Source organism: Budorcas taxicolor, chromosome 14 (assembly GCF_023091745.1).
Source record: "Budorcas taxicolor isolate Tak-1 chromosome 14, Takin1.1, whole genome shotgun sequence".
Lineage (NCBI taxonomy): Eukaryota > Metazoa > Chordata > Mammalia > Artiodactyla > Bovidae > Budorcas > Budorcas taxicolor.
Genome location: NC_068923.1, coordinates 16,345,468 through 16,362,090, shown reverse-complemented (window position 1 = coordinate 16,362,090; position 16,623 = coordinate 16,345,468). Strand labels below are relative to the sequence as shown.

Here is a 16,623-nt window from a genome sequence, read left to right as displayed (position 1 = left end):
TTCCTCAGGGTATATGCCTAGGAGTGGGATTGCTGGGTCATATGGTGGTTTTATTCCTAGTTTTTTAAGGAATCTCCATACCGTCTTCCATAGTGGTTGTATTAATTTACATTCCCGCCAACAGTGCAAGAGCGTTCCCTTTTCTCCACACTCTCTCCAGCATTTATTGCTTGTAGACTTTTTGATGATGGCCATTCTGAGTGGTGTGAGGTGATATCTCAATGTAGTTTTGCTTTGCCTTTCTCTAATGAGCAATGTTGAGCATCTTTTCATGTGTTTGTTAAGTCATCCGTAGGTCTTCTTTGGAGAAATGTCTGTTTAGGTCTTTTTCCCACTTTTTGACTGGATTGTTTGTTTTCTGCATTGAGTTATATATGTATTTTGAAAATTAATCCTTTGTCAGTTGTTTCATTTGCTATTATTTTCTCCCATTCTGAGGGTTGTCTTTTCACCTTGCTTATAGTTTCCTTTGCTGGGCAAAAGCTTTTAAGTTTAGTCAGGTCCCACTTGTTTACTTTTGTTTTTATTTCTGTTACTCTAGAAAGTGGGTCATATAAAAAGGAATGCATTTGAGTCGGTTCTGATGAGGTAGATGAACCTAGAACCTATTATACAGAGTGAAGTGAGTCAGAAAGAGAAAGATAAATATCATTTTCTAACGCACATATACAGAATCTAGAAAAATGGTACTGAAGAATTTATTTACAGGGAGATACAGCAATGGAGATATAGACATAGAGAATAGACTTATGGACATGGAGAGAGAGGAGGAGTGAGTGAGATGTATGGGAAGAGTAACATGGAAACTTACACTACCATATGTAAAATCGACAGCCAACAGGAATTTGCTGTATGGCTTGGGAAACTCAAACAGGGGCTCTGTATCAACCTAGAGAGGTGGGATGGGGAGGGAGAGGGGAGGGAGGTTCAAAAGGGAGGGGATATATGTATACCGATGGCTGATTCATGTCGAGGTTTGACAGAAAACAGAAAAAAATCTGTAAAGCAATTATCCTTCGGTAAAAACAGAAAAAGAAAAAAGAAATTCAGAAAGGCAAGGGTGTAGTGTGAAGATGAGAAAAGAAACAGATTCTGCCAGAGAAGCAAGAGCAAAGAGAAACGCCCAGGTACACATTTTAGAAACATCACTCTGGCTCTAGAGAGGAGGAACAGCTAAAAAATCAAAGTTAAGGACACCTAATAAGAATAATTGCAGTATTTGGGGGAAAAGTAAATGGTTTGAATAAGGGGACTAGACACAAAAATGGATAGAAATAAATGTACTTTAAAAATATTTTGTAGGTAGAATAACCAAGATTTGGTGACCTTGAGAAGATATCCAATACGAGGATAAAAAAAAGGAGATTAATGCATTCTGCCTCAGATAGCTAAGTAGATGTTTATGTCATTCAGTGAAACACAAACTCACGTGAAAGCGGTTTGGAAACAGGACGGCAAAATGACAAGTACACTTCAATGGATTTTAGATTCAGCTTTTTAGACTATCCAAGTAGAACTGCCCAGTAAGCACTTGGTTATATGCGTCTGGAGTTCAGGAAAGTATGTTAATCGATTAACCACAGGGTAGCATCAGTATACTCTTATTAAATAGGTTAAATCAGGGCATTGCTAGTCACTCACTCATTTAATAAGCATTCATTGATAGCTACTTGGTCTGAACATTCTTGCAGATTTGGGGTTCTGAGGAAGGTAGACACAGTATCCATCCTTATAAGGCTTGGAAATTGGAGACAGAAGGTAGGAACCAATGGCAGTGGTACCTGAAGCTCTAACCATTTCAGTAAGTGGACTGAACTTGGTAGTGCACAATCAGCAAACAGCATTATTATTTAACCACCATTTCCTTCAACCATATTCTGTAAAATTTCCCTTATTTTTTTCTTTTACAACAGTGAACATCTTTGCTAGGTCCTGTGGCTTTTAATCATTTCCATTTATATAAGGAATTATATACTCCTTTAAATCATATATGGAGACTTTTTCTGTAATTCTATAAGTGTATTGTATTATGAATCTAACCTAAACAGTGTCTGCTTCTTATTACAAATGACACTGAGAGAGAAAAGAGAACACTGAAAAACTTTAAAAAAAAGTTTATCAATTTGATGGACCAAGATGGGGGGCGGGGGTGGTTTGTTGTTAAAATTTTAATTTCCATGGTTACTAACTAGTGAGATGAAGCTGTCATTCAGTTTTTTTCTGGAAGTTCCTGTTATGATTTGCTTGGTTCAATGTGGCCACTTGTCTTTTAGACAGTGCTCTCAAAGGAAGTGACCTTCTCCTTCCCTGGGTGGAGAGCACTCATGCAGCTCTGCCCTTCACATCCATTTACTCACGATGTGTGCCCCTGCCCTATCATTCAGTGACCACCTGCAGAGCCGGGTGATCTGGTCTGGTGCCAGCGATGCAACCATGGCAGGATGTGAGCCTGACCCTTGAAAGTCAAAAGCTGAGCAGAAGGACGTGACAATGAACAATGCAGCAAGAGAATTTGTCTGTGAAGGTGGTGAGGCAGGGGACAAGAGAAAAGGGATATTGGATGCGTTCAGCTATCTCCTCACGGATCACTGGTAGCACTTCGCTGTTTATTAGAGGAGATATCTGAGGCCATGAGCGTAATTCTCAACACTGTCCATCTCATCATTTCTATGAACATCCAAGTGCACTCATCAGGATGACGTGTCTTTTATTATGTCCAGGGGTCACTGTTCTCAGTGCGCTCTCCTTCAGATGCTCTTCACATTCAGGAAACCAACAGGTTCCTACCATCTTCTCTGAGTACACCCGTACAGGTCGGAACCTATCATCACTCAGTTACCAAAACAAGATGCAGAAATCCAGCCCTGCTCTGGGGAAGGCAGCACATCTCCTGCCCCTGGTCCGGCAGCAGACGCGGGGCCCTCCTAACAGTCCTCAGGACAAAGCAGGCACTTCTGTTTTCACGATCTACAGTCACCCTTGGTTCCTCGTTGCTGCCATAACAAATGGCCGCAAACTCAGGGACTTAACTAACACAAGTGTGTGACTGTCCAGCTGTGCAGACAAGTCTGAAGTGGCTGTCACTGAACTAAGACAAGGCATCAGCAAGGATGTGCTGTGTTCTGGAAGGTCCGGGACAGGTGACAAGGAGCCAATCCCATAGGTCCCTGGGGGCCCCTGAAGAACGGGGAGCTCCTGGGGCTTTTGAGCAGATTACTGACAAGGAGACTGGCATGTGAGAGGAAGAGACAGGAAGCAGGACGCAAAAGGGGGTGGTGCCAGGACAGACGGCCACAAGGCACAGTGGGAGAGGAGCAAGCGGGGGCTCCTGCAGGGCTGGCACGCTCACTCCAGAGAGGAAGGTGAGGAAGGCTCCGAGTGCAGGACTGATGCGCTCTGGCTCTCGTTATCAACAGGATGGCTCAGGTGGCCGGGCTGTGAACAGACGGGGCAGGTACAACGGGGAAGGCGAGCGTCAGTCAGGAGACCCAGGGCTCCGAGAAAGGTGTGCAGGAGAGGCCCTGGGAGGTGTGGGCTCCAGGTACGTATAAAGACAACATGGACAGGACAAGCTAACATACTGGACGCTGGGTGTGAGCAAAAGCACACGGCAAGAAAGACACTGCAAGGGGCCTACTTACCTAAAAGAAGGGGAAACCCTTCATTTGAAGCACGGGATGGATCTTCTGGAGGAACAAAAGTGAAGACAGAGAAGAGAGGCAGAGATACAGTGTGGGAGCGTCACGTCTTCAACTGAAGATGAGACCAGCCAGAACGGGGTGCCGTGTGGACTAAGCAGAGCGCAGGATGGAACGACGCCCATGGCTGCAAGGACTTACAAAGACCCAAGAGGCCAGAAGGGGCTGGCAGGTGGGGCCTGGGCCAGCCTCTGGCATTCACTACAGGACTTCCTTCCAGGTCCACATCTCTTTGCGCTCCAATATGTCATTTACTTGAGTTTTCAAAGGCAGCCTACAGAATGAACTTTCCACACCCTTAATGCTCTTACAGACACCTTCATCCCACATGTTGGTGGCTGACAATGTATCTGGTTTAGACTTCAGAGACACAAGGTGTTTCCCCCAGGGCCTCTGAAGACCCTGTTTCAGTGTTATCCTGCATCTGGCATCGCTGAGAACAGTCTGATGTAAACACCGCCCTTCTTCCTAAGCAGGAGACTTCTCCGGTAGAATCTGGATCTTCTCCATACACTAACCTTGGCTCTTCTGCACTGACCCCAAATTTGTCTCCAGAGCTGCCTGGAACATGGCGCTGACACTAGCCTATGGTCAAGAGGAGTGATGTTTGTGGCCATGGGCTACTGATTACAGGCAGGACACAGGAGCCTGGATCCCTGTTGAGGAATCATGACTGGATTTACGACTTGCACCTGATGTTGGTGGCATGTGGCCACAGGGCGAGGCTGGTTATGGAGATGGAGCGTGCCCATGTGCCCATCTCACAGATCCTACCTCCTCACACCCAGGCACTGCACACATGGCTGGTGACGGCCGGGAATGTAAAGGCCACGAGGCCCAGGCCTGCGATGCCCAGGGCCCTTCAATGAGCACGGTCCTCCTACTGCGGCTGCTCTATACACTCCAGCTATTCACAGCGGAGGCCTGTGAATCCTATCAGCAACCACTATGCTATTAGTGTGTAATTAGCATATATATGTAATAGGAGTAAAATCTGTTAATTAAAGAAAACTCTGTGATGAATTATAACAAGAATTCTGAGTTTTCTTGGTAAAAAGGAATCTGCAGAGGTTTTGGTTCTCCTGAGCCAAGCAGCCTCTCAGAAAACTACTTTCTACAGAGCACAGCTGTCCAGCAGGAACATAAAGCAGGCCACGTACACCGTTTAAAAATTTCTAATGGCCGCATTAAAAAACTATAAAAAGGTACAAGTGAATTTAATTTTAATGATAATTTCCTTTAACCTAGTATGCCAAGAACAAAACCAACAGATTCCTGATGAGGTATTTTACATTCCTTTTTCATACTAAATCTCTGAAATCCAGGGTTTATTTTTACTTTGTTGTTCAGTCGCGAAGTTGTATCCAACTCTCTGTCACCCCATGGACTGCAGCACACCAGGCTCCCCTGTCCTTCACTATCTCCAGGATTCTGCACAAATTCATGTCCATTGAATCAGTGATGCTATCTAACCATCTCATCCTCTGCCACCCCCTTCTCCTCCTGCCTTCAATCTTTCCCAGTATCATGGTCTTTTTCTACTGAGTCGGCTCTTCGCATCAGGTGGCCAAAGTATTCCAGTTACAGCTTCGGTCCTTCCCAATACACTTTTTTTTTTTTTTTCCCCAATACACTTAGAATACATCAAGTCAGACAGCTACACTCAAGTATTCAGTAGTGGCATACAGCTACATCGGGCAGTGCAGCAACAGGGTCTGAGACTCAATCTAATTACTAAGCAACTCTAGATAACGATAAGCTATCTCCTTTCAGAAAATGGTTGGCCTTTAGATCCGTCTTAATTTACATGAAAATCCTGCATTTTCAGATGTTACAGCACTAGATGAAAGTGGGTTATGAATAATTCCCACCTGCCATCACATTGATCCAGTGTCATGTGGATTTCATGCTACTCCCGGGGAAGGCTGAGGTCAATCCAGGCCAATCGAGGTTTCTTTGCCTCATGCTGAAAATCAATCACCAACTGCTAAGACTTGCTAAATTCTAAACACTGATCAATTACTGTGAAGTACAACAACTTGCTCTTTGGCCTCATAGATTTGCTAATATTGATCTTCATAGAAGTCTGAGAAATACGTTCTCATAACTTATGTGTTTTTATCTGATTTAAATTTTTCTTCACAATATGAATGTTTTGATGCCGGTAAGGTTCTGCTGCTGCTGCTAAGGTTCTAACACTGGCTAAAGGCCGACACGTGCCCAGTGATCACTGGTTCCGTCCACGGTATGAACCCTCTCATGTGCAGCACGTTTATTAAAACCACAGCACATCTGTCACGGAGCCTTCCCAAAGTGAAACTCCTGATGTAAGAAACTCTTAACATCTCCTAAATGTCTTGGGAAATTCATAACCTTTGAAAGGCTCCCCTCCTGCACAAATACTCTGAACTCCATTAAGGTTGATGCAATGGTTTAAAGAATTTCCTCTCTTGTATCTGAAATTTATACAATTGCAAAATGCCCTAACAGCCTTCCCATAAATGTTACATTTACAAGGTTTCCTCTCCAGAGATTGCATTTATAAGGTTAAATATGAAACAGAACTATAGATAAACTAGAAAAAGTCAGCAAGTGTCATAAAAAGTTTGTGAAAAGAGACTATTTCAAGTACAGCACATGGATAGATACTAATGCATATTTCAATCCTAAGTGAATGACTCTCCTTTTAATAATCCATTTGAAGAGTCAGTATTACAGTACCACAGAGGTAACAATATTACATATAATTTATATGTAATATATAGCCTTAAAGTCTAAGTTCTACCACTTCCTTTGTTGTGCTTAAAAATAGTTAAGGCATGTAAGTTAACGAGTAGTAAATTAATCTCGTTATAATAAAAGGGAAGGAGTATGTCTGATGGTCCTCCTCACTGGACGCCTGTCCTCCTTAAAGATGAATATGGACTAAGCAGAGGAGCAGCAGGGAGGAGGGGCTTCCTCAACACTGGATCAAATAAACATCCTGACCGCTTACATTCCGAACTCGGTTTTCTGAGATTCCTTCCTCCCAGCCCGCTCTGCCTACACAGTGCTGCCCCCACAGCTCTTCACCACCCACTCTCACCAGCACCGGGAGGAAGCCCCGACCAGCAACTCCCTTGTGCCCGTGCAGTGACGCCCCGCAGGCCCGGCCACTGGGGCCCGGGGAAGTGCTGTCCACACCGCACTGAGGTTAAGGCCCCTGGGACCCCACCCACAACAGACTGGGGGCTATCCAGGCAGGATCTTTCACATCCCCAGAACCTCGTCAGGCGTGTGTACACAGGAGACATTTGTTTTTTCAGAATCTGTCCTGTCTGGAATCGTGCAAACAGATTCAAAATTACACTTTCTAGAAAACAATTTATTTCCAAAGAATTTTAATTGTTTTGTTTCCTACATACTTCAAGAATTTTTTTCTAAAACACAGGAAAGAAAAACAAGTCAATGGCATTATATATGATGCAGTTATTTTTCTAAGAAATTTTACATAAAACTCTAGTCAGTCACATATTAACTCAGTAAGTACTACAGAGAAAAGCTAGCATCGCTGATCTACTGGAATAACAATTATTACCCTGCCTTTTCGGTGTGTGCCATGAACATTTAACCTAAACACACACTGAGGGTGTATCCTAGGAAAAGATACTCACCCTGACGTCGGTTGCATCTCCATGCCTGATAATACTGGCCCAAGTGGTTGGCTCACTGTTGCTTTCAAAATAATGAAAGACCTTTAATACTCGCTCCATGGTCCCAGGAGAACGCTCCACACCAGTTCCCAGGTGAGTCTTGGTACTTGAACTCGGCGTGTGATTCAAGTTTGGGTCAAGGTAAGCAGCAGCCATTCTTTTGCTCGATGCTAGGTATCTGTCATATTCTGGAAAAGAAAATAAGTTTTATCAGTGTACAATATTTGAAATTCACTGGTTAAAACGTATTGTACTGATACCCTAACATAACAACATTGTTCTTTGTTCTCTCCCTATAATGTGTTGTATGTAGGTGAGCCTGAGGAGACCTGAGACCTGAACCCGGATAATCACTGTTTTCCACCACCAGCCCCCTCCCACCACCCCCACCACCTCCACCCAGAGCAGCACCTGATTCACAGCAGCATAATAAATATTTGTTAAACAAATTACTACAAGTCTGGGAACCTTATTTCACCTCTGTTCAAAAGTTGCTGTTATCTATAAACAGTGTAACAACACCACCACCCCCTTTAAATCACAGACTCTAAATTTGTCAGAAATATCTCAAAGGAAAGCAAAATGTGTTAATTTTACTGCCTAGTTTCAAAATCTTTTATTTTAGTGATCTCTTTTGCTCCCCAAATTAGACAGTAAGGACGAATAAATATAGTATCAACTGCTTCCTGAAAAGAAACATTCCATCTTTGGAGTGGTCAGAAGAAATGATACACTAGTGATAAAAAATCACTACAGTTGACCCTTTAATAAGGCAAGTTTGAACTGCCCAGGTCCACTTCTATGCAGATCTTTTTCAATGGTAAATAAACACTACAGACCTACACAATCCCTGGTTGGCTGAATCCCCTGAAGTGGAAATGCAGGTACAGAGGAGCCCTCACACAGGGGGCTGAGCACAAGTTACACGTGGATTTTCCCTGCACGAGGGATGGCACCCTTACTCTACGCTGCTCCCGGGTTAGCAAGATGCGTGACAGGGAGCGTGTCAGGGAGGTGCTAAACCAGAAACAATGCACAATCCAGATACCCCTGTGGCCAAAACTCAATGGTAAAATCCTTCATAAACCTCTAAAAAAGTAGGTCTAAACTTTTTCAGAGGATAAACCATTGTGATGTCACCATAATAGAAGCTGCTTTCCATGACAGAATGTGGTTCTGCTTTATCAATTTGAGCTTTGACTTGCTTGTCAAAATTCCATTTGTGCTATGAACTCTCAAATTGGCTAACACCTCCACCTTATCAAGCCTTCCTTGACCTTTCTGGACAGTTCCATGTGCAAGTCTGTTAACCACCACCCACCCTTAGTGGTGGTGTTCCTATCTGTCTTTCTGCAGGACTGAGGATTCAGAGAGCCTGGCATGTGGGTTGGTCAGTCTGTGGGACGGTGTCCACTATGGAAAGAGAAGTCCTAAGTGCTGCTCTCTGCTATACTGACTCCTCTGCTTCCAAACAATTAAGAGAATTCTCTGCTGTTTGTGTGGTTCTCTACTTGGTTTTGGCCCATGGCTGAAGACATACAACTGGGGCTGCCAACTGTCTGTCTGCCTGCGCCCTCCTTCAGCAGAGAGGTGGGCTCCAACTGGAGTTTGTATCTGTAGCCTTCTGCAATCTGTGGCTGGCTGCATTTTTCAGACCTTTTCAAGATTAACCAGTTACAGGCACCTGCTACTTATACACACTATAGAATATCTTTTTTCAAAAAACTATCAAGGAAGAAGAAATGAAAAGGTTTTTAAAGTTGGCTTACTTGTGTAATTTAGACCCGTTCTTCAAACCATCAGTGGTAAATGACCAGCTCTGTTTTCATTTCCAACCTGTCACAAACCAATACTTTGTAAAATACAATGGGGAGGAATTTCTAGAAAAATGAAATTTAAAAATAGAAGACATACAAAAGCCAAGCACAAAACTCCTATCATTAGAGTCAATGAACATAAAACTACCATCAAGTTGCTATGGTTTCCAGATGCCTGTGCCAGATTCTGCCCTTACTTGGTCCTACACTGTGGACAGTCCCAGCAGAGCCCCAGTCTGTGGGCCACCGCCAGTCAAGTCCCCACTCATGCACCAGGCTGCCTGGGGCAGCAAGAAGCCAGTGCCCACTGGACTAGGAAACGGGAAAGCGGACAGACTGTCAGTGGCAGCTGCTGACCTTCCAGCTTCAGGACTCCCTTTCACTCGCACACTAACTTCTTTCTTGGGAGAAGCAAGGCAATCCCAAGGCAGGTAGGTGTTACGACACAGGAGCTGACAAGCCTTGGCACTGATCACGAGGTTCACTGCACAATCCAATATTAATGCTCCATAAGACAGCATAAGAAAAAGGAAGAAAAGTACGAGGACCACAAGAATCTTACTCCAGAGCTGCCTTGCTTATACTCACTGTACCTACTAAGATCCCACCAAGAGAGTAATCTCAGTAAGCTTGTGATGAGCTGGCCCTTTAATAAAACTGGAGATGCTTGCCAAACTATGAGAAGCGAAGAAGGCAAATTGCTACAGCTAAATTTTTTTTTTTAATTAATGACATCAACTAGTTTGAAGAGTTTTAAGAATTTGATAATAACCCTAAAGTAAATCCTTAAACAACCTAGACAAGTGTGAAAATTTTCTCCTTAATTTTGTTCTTTCACCCATGATTTGGGTTTATTTTCTCATAAAATGACTAACCTGAGTATCCTAAATGTCCCACAGTGATTTTACTAGACAGAGAAGCTAACATTATTTAAATGTTTGATACTGTAACATGGAAGGATATATATGAAACTCCAATACTCTGGCCACCTAATGTGAAGAACTGACTTATTGGAAAAGACACTGATGCTGGGAAAGATTGAAGGCAGGAGGAGAAGGGGACAACAGAGGATGAGATGGTTGGATGGCATCACTGACTCAATGGACATGAGTTTGAGCAGGCTCTGGGAGTTGGTGATGGACAGGGAAGCCTGGTGTGCTACAGTGCATGGGGTCACAAAGAGTCAGACACAACTGAGTGACTGGACTGAACAGAACTTGGTATTATAATGTCAGTGTGTTACAGTTTATATTTTCAAACTCACCCCTTTCCCAGTGCTCTTCTTCCAATGTGACTCTGACACCTCTTTCAAGAGGCATAGTCTATGTTCCTTCCCCTCAAACTTGAACTGGCTCAAGACTAGGCTAAGATACACCCTAAGCTAGGTCATTAAAGGCAACACCAAAAAAAAAAAAAAAAAAAGGGAAAGAAGGAACCGAGGTTCCTATGGTGCCCTTAGGATGTTCACTCACGAATTCCACCACCACACTAGACAGAAGTTCCAGCAAGCCAAGATCAGAGCTCCGAGAACCACAGCTCCAGCTGAGCTTCCCACTGATGGCCGGCATCACCTCTGGAAAACTGAGACAGAGCCACCTTGAAAGACCCCCATGAGCCAGCCCTGCTGAGCCCTGCCCAGACTGCAGACCTGAACAGAACAAAAAACTCGCGTCATCTGAAGCCATTACGCGTCAGATGTCTTGTTTTCAGCAACAGACAAGTGATTCAGTGTATGTTCAGCTAACGTATGCAGCAGTGCTTCTTCCTTCACCTGGAAGTATGGGACACAAAATGACAACCAGAAGCTGTGTGGACAACGCTGGCCTCCTTCTTTGCACTGTTAAAGATACAGAGTGAGCGTCTTTTCAGTGCCTGGGCAAACGCCACATGCCTTCCCAAGTCTGGGTCACTTTCCTTCTACATTTTATTCTTTGTAATTTCAATGTCATGAAACACCTGAGTTTCTCTAACACAAACTTTTTGCCACGTCACTTCCTTAGTGACCTCTGTTCCTGTCACAGTTCTTTTCTTCACTTATGTCAATAAGACATAAAAGACACCTACCTTTACTAAGTTCTGTTGGCTGCAAATCCAGAACATCTGGCTCAAAAGCAAAGTCAGCATTCCTAGAGTTGGCTGTTTTTTTCTGTAACTTCATGTATGTTCGATTAGAGTCCTACAAAGTTATTTCCACCGGGTAGTAAAAGTTTTTGCCACACTGTGTACTTAATTTCTAAGATCCCTAATTAGTTAGAGATATTGGAGACTTAAAAAAAAAAATCCTAAGGAAATCAAGAATGGCAAAATATAACATATATCTTCTTTATAAAACACAAGTTAATAGTGTGCTGATAAGATAAATGTATTTCAGATGGAAAATTAAGAGCATTCAGAGTATGATAACCTATTTGTTTATATTTTAACTGTGACCTGTCATGGTGACAGAAATCAACTCAGGTTTCCTTTCCGGGGGCACCGACTGCAAGGGGCCAGAAGGGAGGCTGCTGGGAGTTGATAACCTTCCAACACAGATTCGGAAGGGGGCAGAAAACCTGGGCCAGGCTATGTAAGATTTATGTACTTTACTGTATGGATGCTGTAACTTCAATTACACATCTTTATTTACAAATATGAGAACAAAAAAGGTTTGTCAGAAGACTCTTATCCAACAACCGACCAAAAGAAAGATGCAGTGCCAAAGCACACTAGTTAAAACTAATTGCCCAAGCCACCGTTACCAGCCCAGCACAGAAGCAGTTCACACAGACACACCTTATAAACGCCGACTGTTCCCGACATCTGCGTTTCTGCCTCTGCCACTCTCTTACTGGCACGTGCATGTGCTATTTTGAAAAACAAGTAAAATGTGTGATGTCTGCAAATATGAAGGTACTCATTTACCATCTTTTATGAAAGGAGTTTTTAACTGCATTTACGATATATGGCCATACATATGCACATGTATGCATACTCAAGACAGATGTCTTTTAAGACTATTGAAAAATATGGGACATTATCGCCAAAAAATGCAAAGACACTAATAAGCACAAATTTTTACACGTGGCTGCAAAATTCATTTTTCCTTAAAACTGACATATGAAACCTAGCTCTAAGATTAACAGTCTAGCCAGTACCAACATTCATTACAAATAATTAAAACTGCCACTTACTGAGTGGCTCTACATGCAAGGCATACACACACACTGTCTCATTTAATTTCACTTTCACCACAACTGTTAGAGGCGCACAGTCCTAACTACATTAGCAGGTGTAAAGTCTAAAATAAAAGTCACTATATTCCAGGAACACAAAGCTACTCAGTGGCTGGGTTGTGACCGTCTGAGACTGAAGCTCTGAAAACTCTTTCAGGTCAGGTACACTGCAGGGGCCCATCAGTCTGGCCTGACGACATTCTCTGCCCCAAAAACCCTGAAGCTCAGTGACACGGCCCACTGCTCTCAGCACGCGTGGCTCTTCACCACTGCGTCCCAGCAACACCGGCAAGCGCTGAGTGCACACGATGGATCACGAGTGACAGGAAGAATGCTGTGTGAAGCAGGTCCCCGGCCTGCACAGGGACTGTCAGGGAGAAAGCCTGTGAGCTGCACGTCCTGTCGCAGGCACACGTCTGCCTCAACTTCTCTGGCGTTGACTGGCCATGGTGGAGTCACACGACAGGAGGAGGGCCATCTCCCCAGCGTTGCTGGTGGCACTCAGTAAGCAGCTACTGGGATGAAAAGAACGGACGGCAGTGTGGCTGGCTGGAACGCTGGACAGAATGGGTGCCTGGGTGAACCTGGGCCACACGACACAACCCCCCGCAGGTCTCCTGGGAACACCCTGTCTCCCTGGAGCCAGGTGAATCCCAGTTACGAATGAACACATTAAACACGATAGACTTTCTCAAACACTTCTTTGTCACTAACTAAATCTCCCAGATGAAAGAAACATAGTTACAATATTTTTCTGTATTATTTTATAATTAAAATACTTAACGATGTAAATTAAAGTAGAATTCATCACAGCAGATGATCAAAATCAACGTAGAAAACCTACATTAAATTATTCCTTCAGCGCTTCTAAGTTCACGTCTAATACACTACATACAGCATCAAAAAGCTTCACCTGTTTAGGAAGAAATTCCTTCAAGGAGTCCTTCACACAGTAGGACTGCCACTACCTGATCGCCCCTCTCACACAGTTGACTCGTCTCTTTCGCACGGCAGCCCTACGCGGTGGCGCCCATCAGTCACCTCACTTACACGTGTGGTCACTAAGGCACCGAGGTTAGGCAACTGCCCCAAGTCACACAGCTGCGAGTGTGCACGCTGACTTCCACACCAGATCCCAGCCGGTCCAGGGGTGAGCCACAGAGCCTCAGCACAGCACATAGGGGGTGTGGAAGCCCCTGCACAAATGGACCCCACGCCAACCCCTAGGCAAGTTCGGTCAGCTAGGTTACCTGCATCAAAACCACTGAACTACCTTATAATTTTATTTAGTATGTCCTGTACTTTCCACCTACTACTAACTCGGCCTTCCCCGGCCCTGCATGTAATGCACTTTTCCAGGAACCCCTAATGAGAGGTCCTCCTGAGAAAGGCCAGCAGACAAGTGCACTGAGCACATAGTGCTGGGAGAGGCCAGGGAAAGGAAAGGTCCAGCTCAGACGTGGGACATGGCCAGGGTTCCTGCACAAGGTGAGTTCCAAGCTGGGATCCTGAGAGCGGGTGTCAAAGCCTAAACCTGACACAAGACAAGGCGGCTGGTGTGGGGAGAGCGCCCTGGAGGCCAACACGAGGCCAGCGTGGCTTCAAACTCAATCAGCAGGGGAGCAGGACAAGGCCCGGTGGCAGAGGCAGGTTCAGAGCCTGGCCGGTGTTGGGGTTTGCACCTGGGCAGGCATTTAAGTCTGTTTGGACCAATCTGAAGGCTTCTGTTATAATCCAGACAGGACTGACTATGGCCTGAGACCAAAGATTTGAAAGCTATAAAAATATCCAAGAGGACAGGATTGATCAAACTGCATTTGTAAGACTGAAGGAGACAGCCGCCATTTTTCTGGCTTGGCCAGCTAAGTGGGAAAGTGATAGCACTCCACTGAGATAAGGAACACAAGAGGGGCAGACCTGTTGGTGGAGGGAGCTGGGCAGGAAGGAAAAGATCAATTCCACTTGGTATTTGTTACTGGGAACAACTCGGGTCCAAATGACTGAGCTCAAGCCAGATGAAGGAGGCACTTCATGCCTCCGGTTACAGGAGGGAAGCGGGGAGCCGGGACTTCTGGACGTTTCCTCTGGAAGCAGGATGAGGGGCGGGCCGCCACAGCTGCTCGCAGGCTGGGGAAAGGGGGCCTGACACACACACCTTGGACATCTTGATGCGCGTTCTCTGAAGCCTTCTAAAACACAAACAGGACTTCCCAGCTGCACTCCTAAGAGGAGTAAACCTGCCTTGGGAAAACACCCCCGCTGGTACATTCTCTCGGGGGGGTTGGGGGGGGTGCCGGCACTGGGCAAATCAAAGCAGCATGAGGTGAGCACTCCCCATCTAGAGCTGACCTGCTGTTCACAAATGAAGAGCCATTGTCCTAACATGCAGAGATTGATCTCAACTGTCTTGATTTGAAACATGCTATTGTAAAGGCCACTCATGAGACAAGGGCCACGGCTCAGAGGTTTACTTCAAGAATTATTCATGCCGCATTTATGCCAGGACTGTTCTATGCACTTAAAAATGAAATCATTTAATCCTCACAATAACCTTCTTTTACCCACTTTCTGGATGTGGGAAGAGAGAAGCAATTTGCCCAAGCCCACAGGCCTGGTGAGCAGGGCTCAGCCAGGCAGGGGAGCTGCAGAGGCCAAGCCTTTGCTCAGCAAGGCCTGCCACCCAGGGTGTGCTGAGTCTGCACCTTCACTTGACAACTCAGTCACCAGCAGGCCGCAGCGCTGCCTGGCGACACAGCAACACACAGCCCTCCTTCGTGGCCACCCCCACGGTGTGTCTGCCGAGAGCCAGCCGCAGGGGGCTGCTGCTCCCGCCTGCTCTCTCACAGCCAGCTGCCCCAGCCACTTGTTCCTGCCGGGCCCCTGTGGGCAAACGCAGGGGACACATCTCCCTGAGAGTAACGGGTTCTGCACAAACATTTACTGAGCCAGCTTCTAGTATGGATTAAAAAAGCCTTAACCCTAACCTCAAGAGCGTTCAGCCTAATTAGGAGACAGACAGAAAGACACACACACACACACTCTCTCTCTCTCTCTCTCTCTCTCTCTCTCTCTCTCTCTGTCTCACAGGTGTGGCTCATGACAACTATAACAAGTACAATTTAAAAATTAATTGTAAACACTTTTTAAAAAAATCAGTATCACTGACCATAAAGCCACTATAAAGAACTCAGTAGTTATTTACTTTTCAAAAACTCTGCACCACCCTTCTCAAGGCTTCTGGCCACGCAGACCTCAGTCACCTGCCCTGGAGGCGCCTGACCTCCTGAGTGAGGAGGCCGAGAGCAGGACAGACCGGTTCCCTCCGAGGTGTGCATTTCACCGCAGGGGGGCAGGGGAGTACTGCTGGTGAGAAGCGCGAAAGGGGAAAGGCGGGGAGCAGCAGGAGGGTCCCATTCCACACAGGGTGGTCAAGGGGGTACACTCAGGCCTTACTGTCCAAACCAGGAGAGCTGGCAGGGCCGGGGGGTGGCGAGTGTTAAACGGATAAACTGGGGCACACGCTTTCCCCACCTTGCCGAGAAGGCCGTATCTAAGCAAAAACCCCATGTCCCGCTAGAGATCTAGGGCCACGTGTGGAGAAAACCCCGGGAAGAACGAGCAGCCCCTTCTCCAGACACAGTGAGCATGAGTGAAGGGTCTGAATCCCCACTAGACTGGCCCTGTGGGTGAGGGAACCACCGCTGACAGGACTCTGAACAGGAGAGAAGAGGGTTCACGGCGGTGCTCCGGTCACACCAGTATCCTGGACACAGAACGCACCCCTGCTCCTCACCGTCCCCTCCCTCCCTGCAGCAGCAGAAACCTGTTACTGTCATGTTCCTGGTTCACCATAAACCCACACACCAGACACACCTGCTCCCTGCGGGGGACACAAACAACTGCACCAACATTTACACAGTGAAGTCCCTGCGAAGTGAGGAAAGGGACCAGCACCAGGGAGACACGCAGGGAATCGGAGCCGGGTGTCTAGGGCTTCCTTCACAGAGGGAACTGTGACCGGAGAGGTGTCCTGGGAGGGGGACTCGCATCCACACCTGAGGAGGAATTCAAGGAACTGGCGGATGGCGCCCGAGGCAGGAAGACGGCGAGGGGCAGAGGCAGAGGACGTGTGCCTCCCGTGGGGTCGGGTAAGAGGAAGACGGTGCCCGAGGAGGGCGCAACAAGGCCCAAGGCCCAGCCATGG

The 16,623-nt window shown here is 45.9% G+C and overlaps 1 protein-coding gene across 11 annotated transcripts in view; it reads right to left on the bottom strand.

The window, feature by feature from the left end:
* PTK2 (protein tyrosine kinase 2) overlaps positions 1-16,623 on the bottom strand; it is a 191,322-nt gene that overhangs the window by 120,696 nt on the left and 54,003 nt on the right. For 9 of the 11 annotated variants that reach the window (XM_052651607.1, XM_052651614.1, XM_052651616.1 and 6 more), the window contains one exon: positions 7,352-7,578. In XM_052651607.1, the coding sequence (XP_052507567.1) occupies positions 7,352-7,546 (195 nt within the window). In that variant the 5' untranslated portion in view covers positions 7,547-7,578. Of the gene's footprint in view, positions 1-7,351; positions 7,579-9,159; positions 9,227-16,623 lie in introns of those variants that run through there. The other 2 variants (XM_052651609.1, XM_052651617.1) reach the window with 2 other exon arrangements.